Genomic DNA, 16,051 nt, shown 5'->3' with positions numbered 1-16,051 from the left:
TGGGTAAACTGGCAATAATTTTGGCTTCATAAACACAAGGTAGTGCTACCTTGAGGTTATTCTGTAGACATTCCAGCAATAATGGAATAGCAGATAGGTCCACATGATAAATTGTACCTTTCTTTGTTCATGAATGTTAGAGCCAAAATGACTGACTCATTTATAGCTTGTCAAAAATCTTGAGGTTATAATGTTGTGTCTGTAAAATAAATTTAATTATGAATATAGGAATTTAATCATTACAATTAGCACTATTCCTAATTCAATTAAATCAACTCACAAGTCATGTCCCTCAACATATTAGTTATAGTCTATCAAATTGTTCAAATTAAGCCACTAAAGATACAAAACCATAAGGCTGTGCAAATTAGAAGGCACCATTCTTTAAAACTATTAGAAATGTAATTAAATTTAATATTTAGCACTCTGTTAATATTTATTATTTAGCTGTATGTTTTCATAGTATTATATACATATGTTTGACTGACATTTAGTACACAAAATATTTTCTTCAGATGAATAATATACCAAATACTTGTTCTAAATACTGTACTATGCCTTTGTTTCATCAATCTGATTTTCAAACTCAGTTATATTACAGTTAAATTAAATGCTTGGACAAGAAAAATGTTTTACAAAAATTTATTGCATCCATCAAATACTTAAAGGCATTCTGCATTAATACACTATTTACCTCTTAATAAACAAAACTACTGCAAACATTAACAGTACCATTTAAAAGATCGGAAGGACCAACAACAAACAAATACACAACATAAAATGACAGCATACAGCACTGCCTGTCATTATGACCCACTCAGATATTGCGCTTTGGCAAAAATCATGTCAAGATTTCTTTAAAAAAATTATTCATGCCATTCACATTCAAATGTATTCCAACAATAGAACTTCTAAGCTAGAGACTTGCAAACATGAGAGCGCCCACACTATAAAGATCTCATGGGTACTAGATACCCTCTTTGGCCTGGCAAAAATGAGGCAGCATTTTTAAAACTTTGTGATGAATAAAGAATAAACACCTTTTTATTAATCTTCTCAAAATGGGCTCCCTTTTAAAAAAAAATTGTACCAGTGAGTATAAGACCCTGTACAATGCATGTTGAATGTAGTGAGTTCAGTTATCAATTACTTCCTGAAGACTGAAAGGAATATTTGGGAACAGCCACCGCCCCCTAAATATCAGAAATATGTATTCAGAATACTTCCGAGATAAAAATTTAAACTATGTTTCAGTCTGAAAAATTACACAAACTGATTTTAAACCCTAAAAAAATTATATATAGTGTTTAAATCTAATTTGTTCAAGTTCTATTGGGGTTAAATTGAAAGACAGAAGATAATCCCCCCAGATAAAGATAAAAGATAAAATCTACCACTTAACATGTGAACTGTAAAAAGCTGAGCTTTCTATGACAAATATTTGCTTTAAACCAGCTGAATCATCAACCAGGAATCCTCAAAATGTAACAAAGTTAGAGTGAAATTAAATCATAATTTAGAACAACCCTTAATAATGTTTATATGTTGTGCTTATGGACCTGTGCTGTCAGTCCAAAAAAGTGATTATTTAAAATTTAGTTTAAAATGTTTTCTTAATTTTTAAAACTAAACATACAGGAGAGCTAGATTAGCAGCAACATTTCTGTACCCAACTGAGGTCCATACAACAAAATCATGTTTTTAAAATTCACTTCAGTTATGGAACAAAAGGTAGTTACTTTGTGGAATAGACACCATGTTCTATGCTACTAAGGCTCAGAAAGGCAGAAAAGCAGACTATCAACAACAGTTGTGTTGCAAAGTTACAAAGTCGGCCTCACATTTACTATAGGACAAAAAAAAAAAAAATCAGTTTCAGAAATACTGTATAAAGGTTTTTTGGAGAAACTTTAATAGCTTCCAAAAAGAAACTCCTGCTCATAACTGAGTGTTTAGCATAGAGTCGCTTTAAATTAATACTTTGTTCATGCTATGTAGTAACTAATTAGAAAGACAAAGTCTTTGACATTTTATTTTATTATCTATCCAAACTACTTTTTGATTACTACATTATATTAGTAAAATGTAACATGCGTTTGAACAAAAAAACCCTAAAACTAAAGATACATCAATTAATTATTTTTTATAAATTTTCATTGTAAAACTAATTAATATATAGGGATAGATCCTGAAATCACTCAAACACATGCTTTACTTTATGCACGTGAGTAGTTCCCTTGATGGCAAGTAAGCCTATGTGTTAGCACTTGTAGCATCAAGACTAACCACCACAACTAATTTCAGATACTCATCAATGAATTAAACCTCAACTCAATTAGCAGTCTGGGAAATCCATGAAAATGTTTTCTTCATATACATGTGTTCCCATACTTTTAGTTTATATTTCTAATGAGAATAAATGTTTTAATAAAAAGAAAATATTAGCACTAATAGTCATTGTATATTGCACAGATGCCAATTTTTATCATCTATTCATGTAAGTAGCTGAAATTCACATTTATCAAAGCAGGCTTTTACTTGTTTCAATGAAAAAAACTTATCACAAAACCCACATTTTACATAGGAATATAAAACAGACAGTGCTGCAATGCATTTATAACACACCCTATGCAAGGTGTGTTAGTTAACACTTCTAAATATTTTTCTTTGCTTTTCTGGATTTTGGCCTCTGTTTTCTGGCCTCTCGTTCAAACTTGAGGGAAGCCTGTGAGCGAGTCTTTACAAGGCAGGCAGTCCTGGTTTTTACAACCTGCTTGCTCTTCCGTTGCGCCGGTTTGCGCCCACGCTTAGGGTGTGTTATAATCTTTTTAAAGTCCTTATGGATGGAATCATACCTATTCTCTGGATCGTCATCCTCCTCCTCATCCTCATCTTCCTCTGGAACAGCCCCTGATTTAGTCTCTCCTTCATCTCCTGGGAATAAAGTCAGACAGATTTGACATAAGGATAAAACCAGCAATACACATGAAAGCTTTCTATTATATGTGACCTGTTGTATCAAACAATTTAAAGATAACATGGTACTAAATATCACAATGCTACCTTTAAAAAAAAATCTTGAGTAGACAAATTTTCCCCCATAAAATATCTAATAGGAAGCTCTTTGAAACAAGAGCCTAGTTAACATAGGTATCTGCTACTGTAAGTGACAAGCAAATCATTCATAGTATAAAAAAAAAGGAAGGCATAACCTGTCTAGATTTTACATCGAAATGAAGAATTGCATACTCCATTGTTCAGGTATTTTAAAAACAAAAATTTAAGATTTTATTGTCCACTTCACATTACAGATGTAAAATCCCATTTAACAGGCTAACCAGTTAAACATATTGTTTAACTGGTTAAATGACTAAAGTTGAGTTAGCAGAGGATTTGGAACGCCCCCACAGGAAGAGGCAGCACTGGCTCGGACACCAGAGCAGCTTCTGCCTGCGATTGGCCAGGGTGTTCCACAGGCAAGGGCTACTGCAGTATCCTGGTCAGAGCAGCTCCTGCCTGCAGAGTACCCAAGTCCCACTGCAGACAGAAGCTGCTCTAACTAGGATGCAAGAGCAGCCCCTGTATACAATGGGCTTTCCCTCTCCTCCCCCCAGCAGGATTGGAACAGCCCCCTGCCTGCAGCAGGTGGGGAGCTGTTTCAGCCTCACCCGTTAACCGGTTTAAACTGTCACATCTCTACTTCACAACTGGATTCTCATCACCAAATTAACATATAATGAAAAGATGATGGGAAACAGCCCTAACAAATTCATAGCCATGAAAAACATGTGATGGACCATGAAATCTGGTATATTGTGCGTTTTTATCCTATATTATAGAGATTTCACATGAGAGATCAGCATTTCTCATATCTGGGGTCCTGATGCAAAAGTTTCAGGAGGGTCAAGGGTTATGTTGGGGGGTGGGGAGGGTTATACTATCAGTGCTACCCTTACTTCTGTGCTGCTACTGATGGCTGTGCTTCCTTTGGAGCTGGAGCTGGGCACCCAGAGACTGGCAGCTGTTGGCCAGGCATCCAAATCTGAATGCAGCGCCCCATCATCAATTGGGCATCAGTACAGATTGCAATACCATACCACATCACTCTTACTTCTACACTGCTGCCTTCAGAGCAGGTGACCAGAAAGTGGCAGCCGCTGACTGAGGGCCCAGCCCTGCAACAGCAGCACAGGAATAAGGAGGCAATACAGCCGGGCCCTGACTTACGAACGAGTTACATACCAAACACCAGGTCATAACTCCATCTGTTCATAAGTTCGATTACATTCACTTACATACAGCCGCGCTATTTGTAAGTAAGGACTTCGTTCATAACTCGGAGACCGGCTGTATAGGAGGTTGGTTGTAAATACGAACGGCCATAAGTTGATGCGTTTGTAACTCAGGGACCGGCTGTACCATACCATGCCACTCTTCTATGTTGCTGTTGGTGGTGGCTCTGCCTTCGGAGATAGGCTCCCAGCCAACAGCTGCTATTCTCCAGCAACCCAGCTCTGAAAACAATAGTGCTATCACCAGGAGCACAGAATTAAGGTTAGCAGTACTGCAACTCTCCTACAATAACTTTATGACACCTCTCCCACAACTTCTTTCTGAGTCAGGATCCCTACAGTTAACACCACCATGACATTTCAGATTTAAATAAAATCCTACATCTATGACATTGACCAAAACAAACCATGAATTTGGTAGAGACCTGCAAATAAGCAACAACGCAACAGCACTATTAACTTCCCAAGTATACAGCAGCTTACTTACTCATAACTGAGCTGCCTAGTCTTCACAAGAAATACTTCAGCAGGAAAAGTTTCTCCTGCTGACCTATTTTCCTTTCTGTACTGCCAAGAAGAACCATTCAACATATATCTATCTTAGAGCATGCACATTTATGTATGAAGACTTCGTTCTCAAAATATATGCTCATTAGCCTCAGAGCAAAAATATCAACATTCAGGTTATTATTTAACATGCCTCACAAATACAGGAAGTTAATATACTTTACTTGTCTATTAAAACCACAAGTCAACTTAAGCAGAAGGAAATTTTCTTCTTCCTTAAAATTACATATGAAAGAAGGGAGCTATACATTCTTATATTGATCCTGCTACCTACCACTGTAGTTCACACACTGTATTTTTTCCCTTAGATGTTTTTTAGTCTTTTAAACACTTGCTTACAAATGGAATTATAATGACACAAGAGTATCTGGTAAGGTGTACTAAAATGCTTCCAGTATAGTCTATGGACAGTCTACACACTGGACATTTTTTTTAACAATTTTCTCATGGTCCAGTGAAGTCTAGCACTGATACTAACACTTTCCATTTACACACGTCAATACAGCTGCAGAACACCAATGAGAAGAGGAAATGGTTCATAAAGGATCAAATAGGTGTTCTTTGTTGCTACTTCATATGGCTTTCACAATTCTCTGATTGATGTAACATTTGTCACAGAGCAGGAGCCAGCCAGCAATTAGCAGTAGGACTGGATATCAGGGGAGCTACTAAAGAGTAAAGTGTCAATAATTCATGTGTTCAATGCTTCTTTCTGCATGGTTAGTAGGGACATTCAACAGGTACTGCTAGTGTATTGGTGGACTTTTAGAATCCACCTATAGGAGTTCAAAGCTTCCATATCTAGGTAGTCAAAAACTTCTCTCTTTAGAAATCATACTCCATGCATATATTACTTTCACGTCTGTTTAAAGTCCCTTTAGGATTTTCAATTCTCATGAAAATCACCTACCATTTCCACGTCCTTCAATCTCCTCCCCCCACCAACCGCTATAAACTTTGTTCAATATACAAGTATAAGCTTCAGACACTGACTCCTATTGTTGCCTGACCCTTTTTAAGGTTAATGTTTAGATTAATAATCAATTGATCTGACTGCAATAAAATTCTTCCCCCCAGAAACACGCTACACAGAATTCACATTATGGAATTCAATATTTTGTGGGGCATTTCAGAGGAGGTAACAAGACTACTCGCGTTAAGGGGAAAAATAAACCTTATATGCCTTTAGTAAAATAATGGTGAAAAATAGAAATAATCCAAGTCATACAGCAAAATAAATATAATGCAGGATCAGGGTAATGTGCGGTATCATTCTATGTATAAGCTTTAGAATTGCATGCTCACAACATAAATTGATGACTTGGTTGTAATTTTCTTTAAAAGAACCAACTCTGTTTCTGGTATGAAGTGCCCAAAGGTACAAGTCCCTCAATGAGTTAAAGGGTCAAGTAGAAAAAAAGTAGACAGCAATGGAAGACACCCAGGAAAGACCACGGTACCTTCCTAATTACAAGGTTCAGTCCTCCATGCCCATACGTAGCATCTTTACTAGTATAATTCTGAGGTGTATGTAATTCTATATATTAACACACTTATATGTAGGACTACCATTTCAGCACTTGATCATACCATCCTCCTGCTTATGTGGATTTGCGATTATTCCATATTCCTTGTGAGAACACTTACTGGAACATTTCAACTCCTACAATTGAACAAACTCTTCTTAGTTCCCAAAATCTAAAAGTAACCCCAGATGTGTGCTATGTGAGATGGACTACTTAACCACACTTACACTAATTTATGCTCCAGTTAATATCTTACAGGATACAGGCTTGTAGTTTTCTTGCATTAATAACAGCACAGAAAAGAAGTCAAGACAGTGCATATAATGGGATAAATATCATGAGGGAAACTTGCCCTAAGGGCTACACTGTTCCTCACTTCTTTACAATTCTTTGATATCATTCCTGTAATAAGATTGACAAAATCATGAGCCATTTTCTTATAGGCTATCACTATTAGATTATTTAATGTAATTTTATGTAAGGACATGGGGAAGAGGATTCTCACTTTAAACTGTATCAACTTCAACTTATTTGAGATATGTTGCTCGTGTCCATTCAACGTAGGTGCGTGTGCTCGCCACATGCACAGGTGCCATAAGATTTTTCCCTCAGCAGTACCTGAAGGGGCCTGGATCTCAGCACCCCCTGAAGTGATGACCACATGCCACACCATACAGAGCACTCCCAGGCCCCTCCCTCCTCAGTTCCTTTTGCCAGGAGACTGACAGTGGGGAAGGAAGGTGGGAGGTTGAACAGTCATGAATAACACATCTCAAAGAACATCAGTTCCAGAAACAGGTAACTGTCTTTTCTTCGAGTGCTTGTTTATGTCTAGTCAACATAGATGACTGCTAGCAGTGTTCGACGAGGCAGGTAGGAGACTCAGGAACATGCAAATTGCAAAACAGCTCTACCAAAAGCTGTATCACTTCTCACATGGTGTGAGATCGTGTAATGGGCTGTGAAAGAGTGCACCGATGACCATGTTGCCACCCAATAGATTTTGTGTATTGAGACATTCACCAGAAAGACTGCAGACGAAGCCTGAGCCCCAGTCAAATAAGCCTTGACCAAATCCAGGGCTGAACCTGCTAGGTCATAGCACATCTGGATGCAGATGGTGATCCATCTGGGACGATACCAGATGGCCATTCATCCTACCTGCATAGGCTAGGAACTGCTGTATGGATTTACGGAAGGGCTTCGTTCTTTCCAGGTAGAAGGCCAGGGCTCTTCTGACATCTAGAGCATGCAGACATCATGCCGAAACACCGAAACATCAAGACAAAACACCGAAAGTTGTCTTGGCCCATGTGAAATGCCAAAACTATCTTCAAGAGGAATACCAGGTCCAGCTTGAGCTGCACTTTATCTTTGAAGACAACAGGATATAGTGGCTCCAATGTTAGTGCTCAAAGCCCCCCCCGGCCAATATAATGGCAACGAAAAAGGTCTCCTTAAATGACAGTAGTGAAAGAAGGCAAGTGGTCAATGACTCAAACAGAGAACCGGACCGGACTCACTGAGCATGCCAAGGGAGGCTCTGGCAACAGAACAAGCTGTCTGGAGATGAACCTGGAAACCCCAGGGAATCCAAGGGCACCAATGTGCTTGTCACGGCTGCTGAGGCCAAGGGGCGCCATCTGTGATACCATGTGGTACTTCTCTGACTGCAGTGCTAAAGGCTGCCCCAGGGGTAAGAAAGCAGAGTCTGAGATAGCACCTGCAGAGCAGACACTGGTGGAGGCCCATGATCCAGAGAGTGCCCTACGCTCCCGTGGTGCCAAGATCCTGATGCCAATGGTAATCTTGATGACCGAGTACAAGGCCTGAAGCTTCTGGTAAGCAGGCTCCTCTGGTCCCTTAAAGTGCTATGAGTGCTTGATGGACAGCATTGAAAAGGTGAACTCTGGTGCCAGGACACAGATCTAGACTAGTACAAGTGGGTACAGAGACCAGAGCTACTCAGCGCCAGACAGTAGCAGCACTGAGGGAAGCAGAGTTGCAAAGAGAGCAAGTAGTAGAGCTTGGTGAGGTGAGAACCGTATGGGGAATCTCTCTCTCTACAATATCACCGCAGCCGTAGAGCATGTGCCTCCAAAAAGGCCTGCGCTCCAAAATATGGGACGCCAGTGACTCGGCATGACTTTGTGGGGAGACCTGTACTATCCCCGTAGGACAAAAGGGGGGCCTCCTGTCCAGGCATACCGATGAGCACAAGTGTTGTGTGCTCAGAGACGAAGTTGTAAGCTGCAACTTCCCCCCTGTGACTGGGCACAGTCAGCTCCGCTGACAATGGTACCAGCATGGTGAGAATGTTCCACCTCTGGCATGGATGTGGGCTGTACATCCAAGGCAGTCAGCAGTGACTGGGTCGGACTGGGGCTATCTGCCTGCACCAGGTATTTGTCCTTGGAACATTCCAACACACAGTCCCCTTTCTTGGCCTTTTCCCTTCAAACTGAAGGGCCGTCCTTGGCAGCCTTCTTAGGCTTGGTACCTAAAAACACCTGAGTACAGTTCTTGCTGCACTAAGGAAGACTCCATGAGGACTGCACTTAAACACCCCTCTCTCTTACTTCCGTGTGGTGAAAAGAAGTGCAAATTTTGCACGTGGAGGAAATATGGGATTCACACAAACAATGAAGGCACGTGGGTCACTAATTAGCACAGGCCTGCGACATGCAGCACAGACCGCCTGCCCAGCACCCAGGCTGAGTCCCAACCAGGGACTAACTGTTAACTGCTCTATTAATGCTAAAAGGTAAATATTTACAATCAAACAGTGGGAATGACCAATGCTACAGCTAAGTCTGGAGCAAAGTGTTCCAAGCATCAACATTGGCAGCAAAAGGAAACTGAGGAGGGAGAGGCCTATATTGAGCGGCTTGTATCAGGTCCCTCCAGGTACGGCTGAAGGAAAATCTTCCGGCACCAATGCACATGGTGAGCACGCATACCTACGTTGAATGGACATGAGCAAGCATTCGAAGAAGAAAAATGTAATATTGTACATTACCATTATGGTTTGCTGTATGCTTCTTTTCCATATACGTATGTTTGAAATCCTAAATGCTCTCAGACACTGAGATAATGGTTTGAGTTTCCATTTGTCACCCTCAGATCCCTGTCTGAAAAGCATTCTGAAGTTTATGGCTCATTTAAGGAAGAAAAACATTTTATACTTTTAGTGCTGTTGTATTTACATTTTTATATTAAATGACATGAAGTGTTAATTTAATAGCCCACTGGAAAGTGGACTAATGGTACTGGCAAAAGAGTCAGGTATAGTGAAATCTTTTATCAATGCCCCACAATATTGATCTATATATCAAAGAAATCTCACTTTTAAACCTCTACTCAATGAAGACTGTACATCATGTCAAGTTGTGTAGTGGTTTTGCATAGGGATGTACCCAATTAATCGGCAGCCCAGCCCAGCAGGAGCAGCCGCCCACCTGTGGGATACAGTTAAGCAGTTAACTGATTAAACAGGATTTTACAACCCTAGTTTTACAGTGTAAAAATATACTCTTTTGGAGACTAAGATTTCCAACTAGTTAGGCAGATGATTGGCAAAATAAAAATTGTTGGGCAGAATACTCAGCAAATTTAAATTAGTAGTAATTCAGACACCACTGTTCTCTCTCATTCCAATGGGTGTTAAGCGGAATCGAGGGATGGGCTGTGGCTGCCTCCTGATTGTAGCATGAATAGACACAGGGCACATAACATACATGCCTCCAAAAGACATTTCTAATCCAAAGAGTCCAATCTTACAAAGATGAAACACATATACAACTACACTGGAATCTATACCAACACATACTTGAAGATCTGATTATCCTAAAATGACCTCTGGAATTTGGATAATGGCTCAGTGTTAAGTAACTTCTATACATACCAAATATCCTCTAAGGTACTCTTTAGGTGGAAAACAGAGAGATACAGAAAAGTTATATCTTGTTGCTTACTGCATATCCAGGGCTGAATTAATCACACTGATTCCAAATCAATAGCTTCACTCACCAAACATAAATAAAACAAGTCTCCTGAATTACCTACAATTTGCTAGACTTTTCTGAATTGTCTAACTTCGTTATATAAAAGAGCTCACTGAAGAACCCTAAATTTTTAAATTAAAAATGGTTAAATCAACTCATTGCATTTCATCTGATGAAGTGGGTTTTACTCATGAATGTTTATGACCTAATAAATCGGTTAATCTCTAAAGCCATGTGTCTATACTGGAGAGTTAGTTCAAAATAACTCCACTTATTTCAAAATAACAAGGCAAACCTCCACACTACCAAGCCTGTTATTTCAAAATAATGGGATGATTATTTCAAAGTAACTCCTCCTCCTTGTGTAGAAGAATAAGCTTACTTTCAAATAGTTATTTCAGGAGTAGTTATTTCAAAATAACCTAGTAGTGTAGACATAGCCAAAGGTGTCACATGACTTCTTGTTGTTTTTGCAGATACAAACAAACATGGCTATCCCTGAGACTGTTGATACGAGGTAAATTGTGACTCTCTGATATGAAAGAGTCACTCATGAAGCATACCCTAGGTTGCTTTTCATTACATTAGGTAAATGAGCACTAACTGGACACATGAAAAAAATCAACTTTTTACAAGATTTCTGCATACATTTTAGATGTTGACACTATTATAATAAAAATAATAATAAATAAGGTGTATCATTAATGACTATTCTAAAAACAATGCCTCAATATATTGTTAATAAAACTTTGTTCTTTGGATAGAAAGCACCGTAAAAGTGAGATCTCAAAGTAACTTACAAATATCACTGAATAAAGTACTGTAGCACCCTCATGAAACAGACGTCAATTCTCTGGATTTTACATATATAGAAAAATAAGCACAAAGTTATTTAACTTATTTTTCTTTATTTTTTTCATATTTTATTTTTGTATTTTGATTTAACTTATTTTACTCCTCTAAAGTAAAAAATGCTATCACAGAACTTGCAATAGAACTTGGGAGTTCCTGGGATCTGTGCTTTATAGAAACACTGTCAACTTAAGTTTTCTAAATTAACTAAAGTTTTAAGATATTCTATTTTTGGATACAGTATTATTAAAAATACATTCTCTTTTGTTGCTATTTTATGTTACTTTTTAAAGAAGGAAAATCCAAAAGCAGCAATCCAAAAGCAGCAATGCCTTCCTCATCCTCATCCTTCCTGCTTTGTGCATATTCCTGCCTACTGAATCTTCTGCTTCAGCTTCACAATCCAGGAGAAGGGTGTGCATCAATGCAGTGAAACCAAGTACTATAGAATGTCAAGGAAAACAGTCTGGGAAGAGTTTCTCTCTCCAAGTAATATTAGTAACAACAGTAGTTATTAATTGTTCAAATGGAATTGAACTTGATAATGTCCCTTTAACCTCAAAATCATTCTATTTTTAAGTTCTCCCACCCTTAAAGTTCCAACTGTGCTGCTTTTAATTTCTTTATTCCTACAAAATAAAAGACTTATTGAATGTTAATCAAAAGGGGTCTCCTCAAGTCTGGAGGAGGAAAAGAATTATCCCCCACACTCTGAGAAGCACTTTAAAATGCAGAAAAATCAGCTCAAGTAATAAATAGCTAAAATCTATCAGGCCTATCAGTTGTCACTTTAGTTAAATAACATTACTGAAATCTATTTTATAGGACACAAAGATAATCTACCCAAATGTGCACATACGTAAATACAGCCAAACCCTACACCACAAGACTTGATACTCTTCTCCATTATATGACCCTAAATTGCAACATCTGATGTGAGCTCTTCTGATCTCTACTACCTAAACCAAACTCGTGTTCTGTATTCATTAGGCAGACAAAACCAACTAAGGGTGCATCTACACAGCACCCTAAACTTGAAATAAGATACACAATTTGCATAGTGGAAATTGCATATCTTATTTCAATTTAATTTTGAAATCGTGTATTTCAAATTTTGGCATGTCTACACAGCACCAAATTTTGAAATAATGCGCTATTTCGAGACATCCCTTAATCCTCGTGGAATGAGGGTTACAGAGATGCTGAAACAGCATGTCCACTATTTCAAGACCTATCTTGAAATAGTGGACGCATTCAAAAGACACGGGGTAGCTATTCTGGGATATTTCGAGTATCCCAAAATAGCCCCGCTGTGTAGACCTACCCTAAGATAAGCAAGCCAATTTGCAATGCAACTCACTACAGACTAGGGCTCCAATTTCTCAAAACTCTTTCTAGAAAAGACATTAAAAACTGAATAAAGATTACGGAGATTTGTAAGTTAAAGTAAATTCTGTTTGTCCAAGTTAGGACAAGCAAAATAGTAACTGGCTACAAGGGATATTACAAAAACTTCTGTACATCACATTCAAAAACAGGTTTTAGAAATATGGGTCAAGTTTTGGAATTCAGAGTCACATTTATGGATATTTTCACTCCAGCATTTGCACTACTAGTTTATTAAATCAATAGGACTACCCAACTCATATTATTGACCTTCCTATGTTAAAATGCTAATCAAATTGTAGACCTTTGCACACCTGAAGACTGACAAAATCCTGTGTTGGAGGATAGCATTAGGCTTTCAGTCACTGGCTTAATCTTCTGCTCATCACTGCTTCCGTCATCTGAATTCTGGTCATCATTTTCTTCTTCATCTGATGAGGAGGAACAGGTGATGTCTTCCTTCTGTTTCTTAGAAATTCTTTTTTTCTCTTTAAAGTTAGCCTTTTTATTCTCTTTAGCAGACCCCTTTTTACTCTTCTTTTGGTCTTCATAAGGCTCCTCATCAGAAGAGGATGAGTCATTCTGTTCTTTCTTGGAAGTTTTCTTTTTGTGGCTTACTTTTTTCTTTTCTTTAGCTTCCACTCTTTTTTTATTTCGTTTAACATCTTCAGAAGAACTCTCCTCTTTCTTTGGGGATTTATCAGCATCTGAAGATGAATCATTCTGCAACTTCTTTGATATTCTCGTTCTCAAATTTCTCTCTCTTTTTTCCTCAACAGCCACTTCATTTTTACTTTTATTTTCAGAGAAAATGCAACTCTCTTTCCCCGGGGATGATTTATCTCCATCAGAAGAACCACCATCTTTTTCTTTCTTGTAACTTTTCTTTTTCAAATTTTCTTTTACTTCTGTTCCTTTTTTATTTTTGGTTTTGTCTTCTGAAGAATCACAACTCTGCCCCTTCTCAGTTCCATCCAAAGAAGAATTGTCCTGTAATTTTCTCTTTTTCAAATCTCTGTTCTTTTCTTTTGCTTCTGCTCTCTTTTTATCATCAGAAGAATGGCAACTCTCCTCTTTCTCTAAAGATGATTTCTCAGTATCAGATGTTTCATCATGCTTCCCCTTTGAAGTTTTTTCTTTTAAATCTCTGTTTTTTTCACTGACTGCTGTCCCCTTCCTAACTTTATCATCAGAAGAATGACTTGTATCCTCTTTCTCTGGGGATGATATCTCACCATCAGATGATTCAACCTGCTGCTTCTTCAAATTTATCTTTTTCTTACTAGTAGATCCTTTTTTACTCTGCTCACTTTCAGAAGAATCATAATTCTCTTTTTTTCTGGGGTATTTCTTTTTGGCTTTTTTTGCAGACTCTATTTTACTCAACCTCTTTATCTCTCTTTCTAACTCTGAATCATAATTGGAAGAATCTGAAGGGTTCTGTCGTTTCTTCTTTGCAGAAGTGGAAACTTTAGCTGATTTGCCTTTTTTGGCATCTAAATCCGAACCAGAAGTGGAACTTTTTCTTTTGCGTTTTCCATTCTCATACTTCAATGGTTGTTTTGTTAGATCATTAAAAGCATTCTTCTGAACATTACTGTATGTTTCACTATTGCTATCAATATCTGAGGAACTATGACTCAACATAGCTACATTTTTAAGGACTGCTGGCATCTCATCTGAACCTGAACTTTGTTCCAATAGGTCTGATTGTTTGGATTTAGAAAGCTTATTAGGTTTAAGATGATCAGTAGTACTGTCAGAAGAATTTCTTTTATCTTTTTTTCTCCTTGACTGGGTTGATGATTTTTGCTTGCGCTTTTCACAATACGCATCATTACTGTCCTCTTCTGAATTAGATGTTAAAGGATTTGTGTCTGTTGGACGCCTCAGAGGTGTGGTCTTCACACGTGGGGACCTCCTGAGATCAGATTCCTCTATAAAGGGGACACTTATATTTTCAGGTGAGTGTTCATTACCAGTGTAATGATTTTCTTTTCCAGAATCACAGTTTTCTGCCTTGGGTGTTACCTCTGCATTCTTCTCTCTCTTTACTGGATTATTGTCTTGATCTTCAGCTTTAACTGGAGAATCAGAAAGGGAGACAGGAGTCAGTTTTACAAACAATTCTTTTCTTACTTTAGCTGATGATTTTAACTTAGTACCTCCTTTAATGTCTTTTGAAAGCGTAGTACATTTTATATTCACATTTACTGTCTCCAACTCTGTTGCTGTATTTCCATCACCCTGTTCATCAGATGCACTCTGAGTTTCCATAGCTGATTCTAGAGTCTCAAAAATATCTTCAGGGACTGATGAAGGAACAGACACAATATCCATGTCTAAAGCCTCAGTACTATTTGGTTCATACTGAGGTGCTTCTTTTGTCTCAGACTCTTTATCTTCACTGCTAATATTCTTTTTTTGTGTTGATGGAACATTTTGGTCCATAGGCTCGTTGTCAGGCTGTTCTGACACAGCTTTTTTCACTGACTTTACAACATCCTCTTTCAACTCTGCATGTTCCTTCCTTTCATCTCTTTTCACCTCATTTTTTTCTGGTTTAATATCAGGGGTTTTTTCTTTGGTATTCTTCTCTTTGATTTTAATATCCAAAGCTTGAATCTCTCGAGTCAGACCTTCTTCTAATGCTAAATGAGTTTTTTTTATGTCACTCAACACAGATTTAAAAGCTTTCAGTTGACGTAGCTGTATAGAAGGGTTTATTTCTGAATTTTCTGCTGCTGTTTTCAAAAAACTTACAAAACTAGCATTCATATTAGTTGTGGTCTCTACAAGTTTTTTTGTCTTTTTAAGCAAGTCTTTTGGCACCACTAGTGCTTTATAGGAATAGGTTAAAGAACCAGAATATGAATCATCTAATTTCTTTTCTTCTCCATTACAATTCGAAATATTTCTCTTTGGAGAAAATTTAAGTGTATGATCATATATTTTACTTTTTTCACTCTCAACTTTGATCTTCTTTTTGTTTTGTTGCAATAACTGTTCTAAATTTTCAAAAACACTGTCACATGCAGTGACCAAGTCCAACAAAGGTTCTGGGTGGCAAATGTAGCAATGCCATTGGTTATTTTCATCCATTATGGCTGACAGCTCCTTTCGGCCCAGGTTCCGCAAAATGCACTTTTTGCAGAAGGCATTATGGCAAAAGTCACAGCAGATTAAGTTTCCACCTTCAGCACACCATCTGAAATTATGATTGGGACATGTTAAATGCTACCCCAAAACAAACTGCATTAATTGTTCAGAAAAATAAAGTTTAACAAACAACTTTAAAAATTTGATTTAAACAGTCATAATATTAAAATGTAGTTACTAATCAAAGGCAAAAGCTTCACTTCAAAAGATGGCAAGCAGATATTTACTAATTTAGATTATTAAAGCATAATAATTAATAAAAGAC

General features: G+C 37.8%; 1 protein-coding gene across 7 annotated transcripts in view; it reads right to left on the bottom strand.

Moving 5' to 3' along the window:
• The window catches only part of ATRX (ATRX chromatin remodeler), a 203,891-nt gene that overhangs the window by 101,110 nt on the left and 86,730 nt on the right, over window positions 1-16,051 (bottom strand). For 6 of the 7 annotated variants that reach the window (XM_089781856.1, XM_006136187.5, XM_006136188.5 and 3 more), the window contains 2 exons: window positions 12,942-15,835; window positions 2,856-2,934 (listed from right to left, as the gene is read on the bottom strand). In XM_089781856.1, the coding sequence (XP_089637982.1) occupies window positions 2,856-2,934; window positions 12,942-15,835 (2,973 nt within the window). The remainder of the gene's footprint in view (window positions 1-2,855; window positions 2,935-12,941; window positions 15,836-16,051) is intronic. The other variant, XM_006136189.5, reaches the window with a different exon arrangement.

Source organism: Pelodiscus sinensis, chromosome 13 (assembly GCF_052426305.1).
Source record: "Pelodiscus sinensis isolate ZL-2025 chromosome 13, ASM5242630v1, whole genome shotgun sequence".
Classification (NCBI taxonomy): domain Eukaryota; kingdom Metazoa; phylum Chordata; order Testudines; family Trionychidae; genus Pelodiscus; species Pelodiscus sinensis.
The sequence above is the reverse complement of the archived record's forward strand: the minus strand, read 5'-3'. Positions and strand labels throughout refer to the sequence as shown.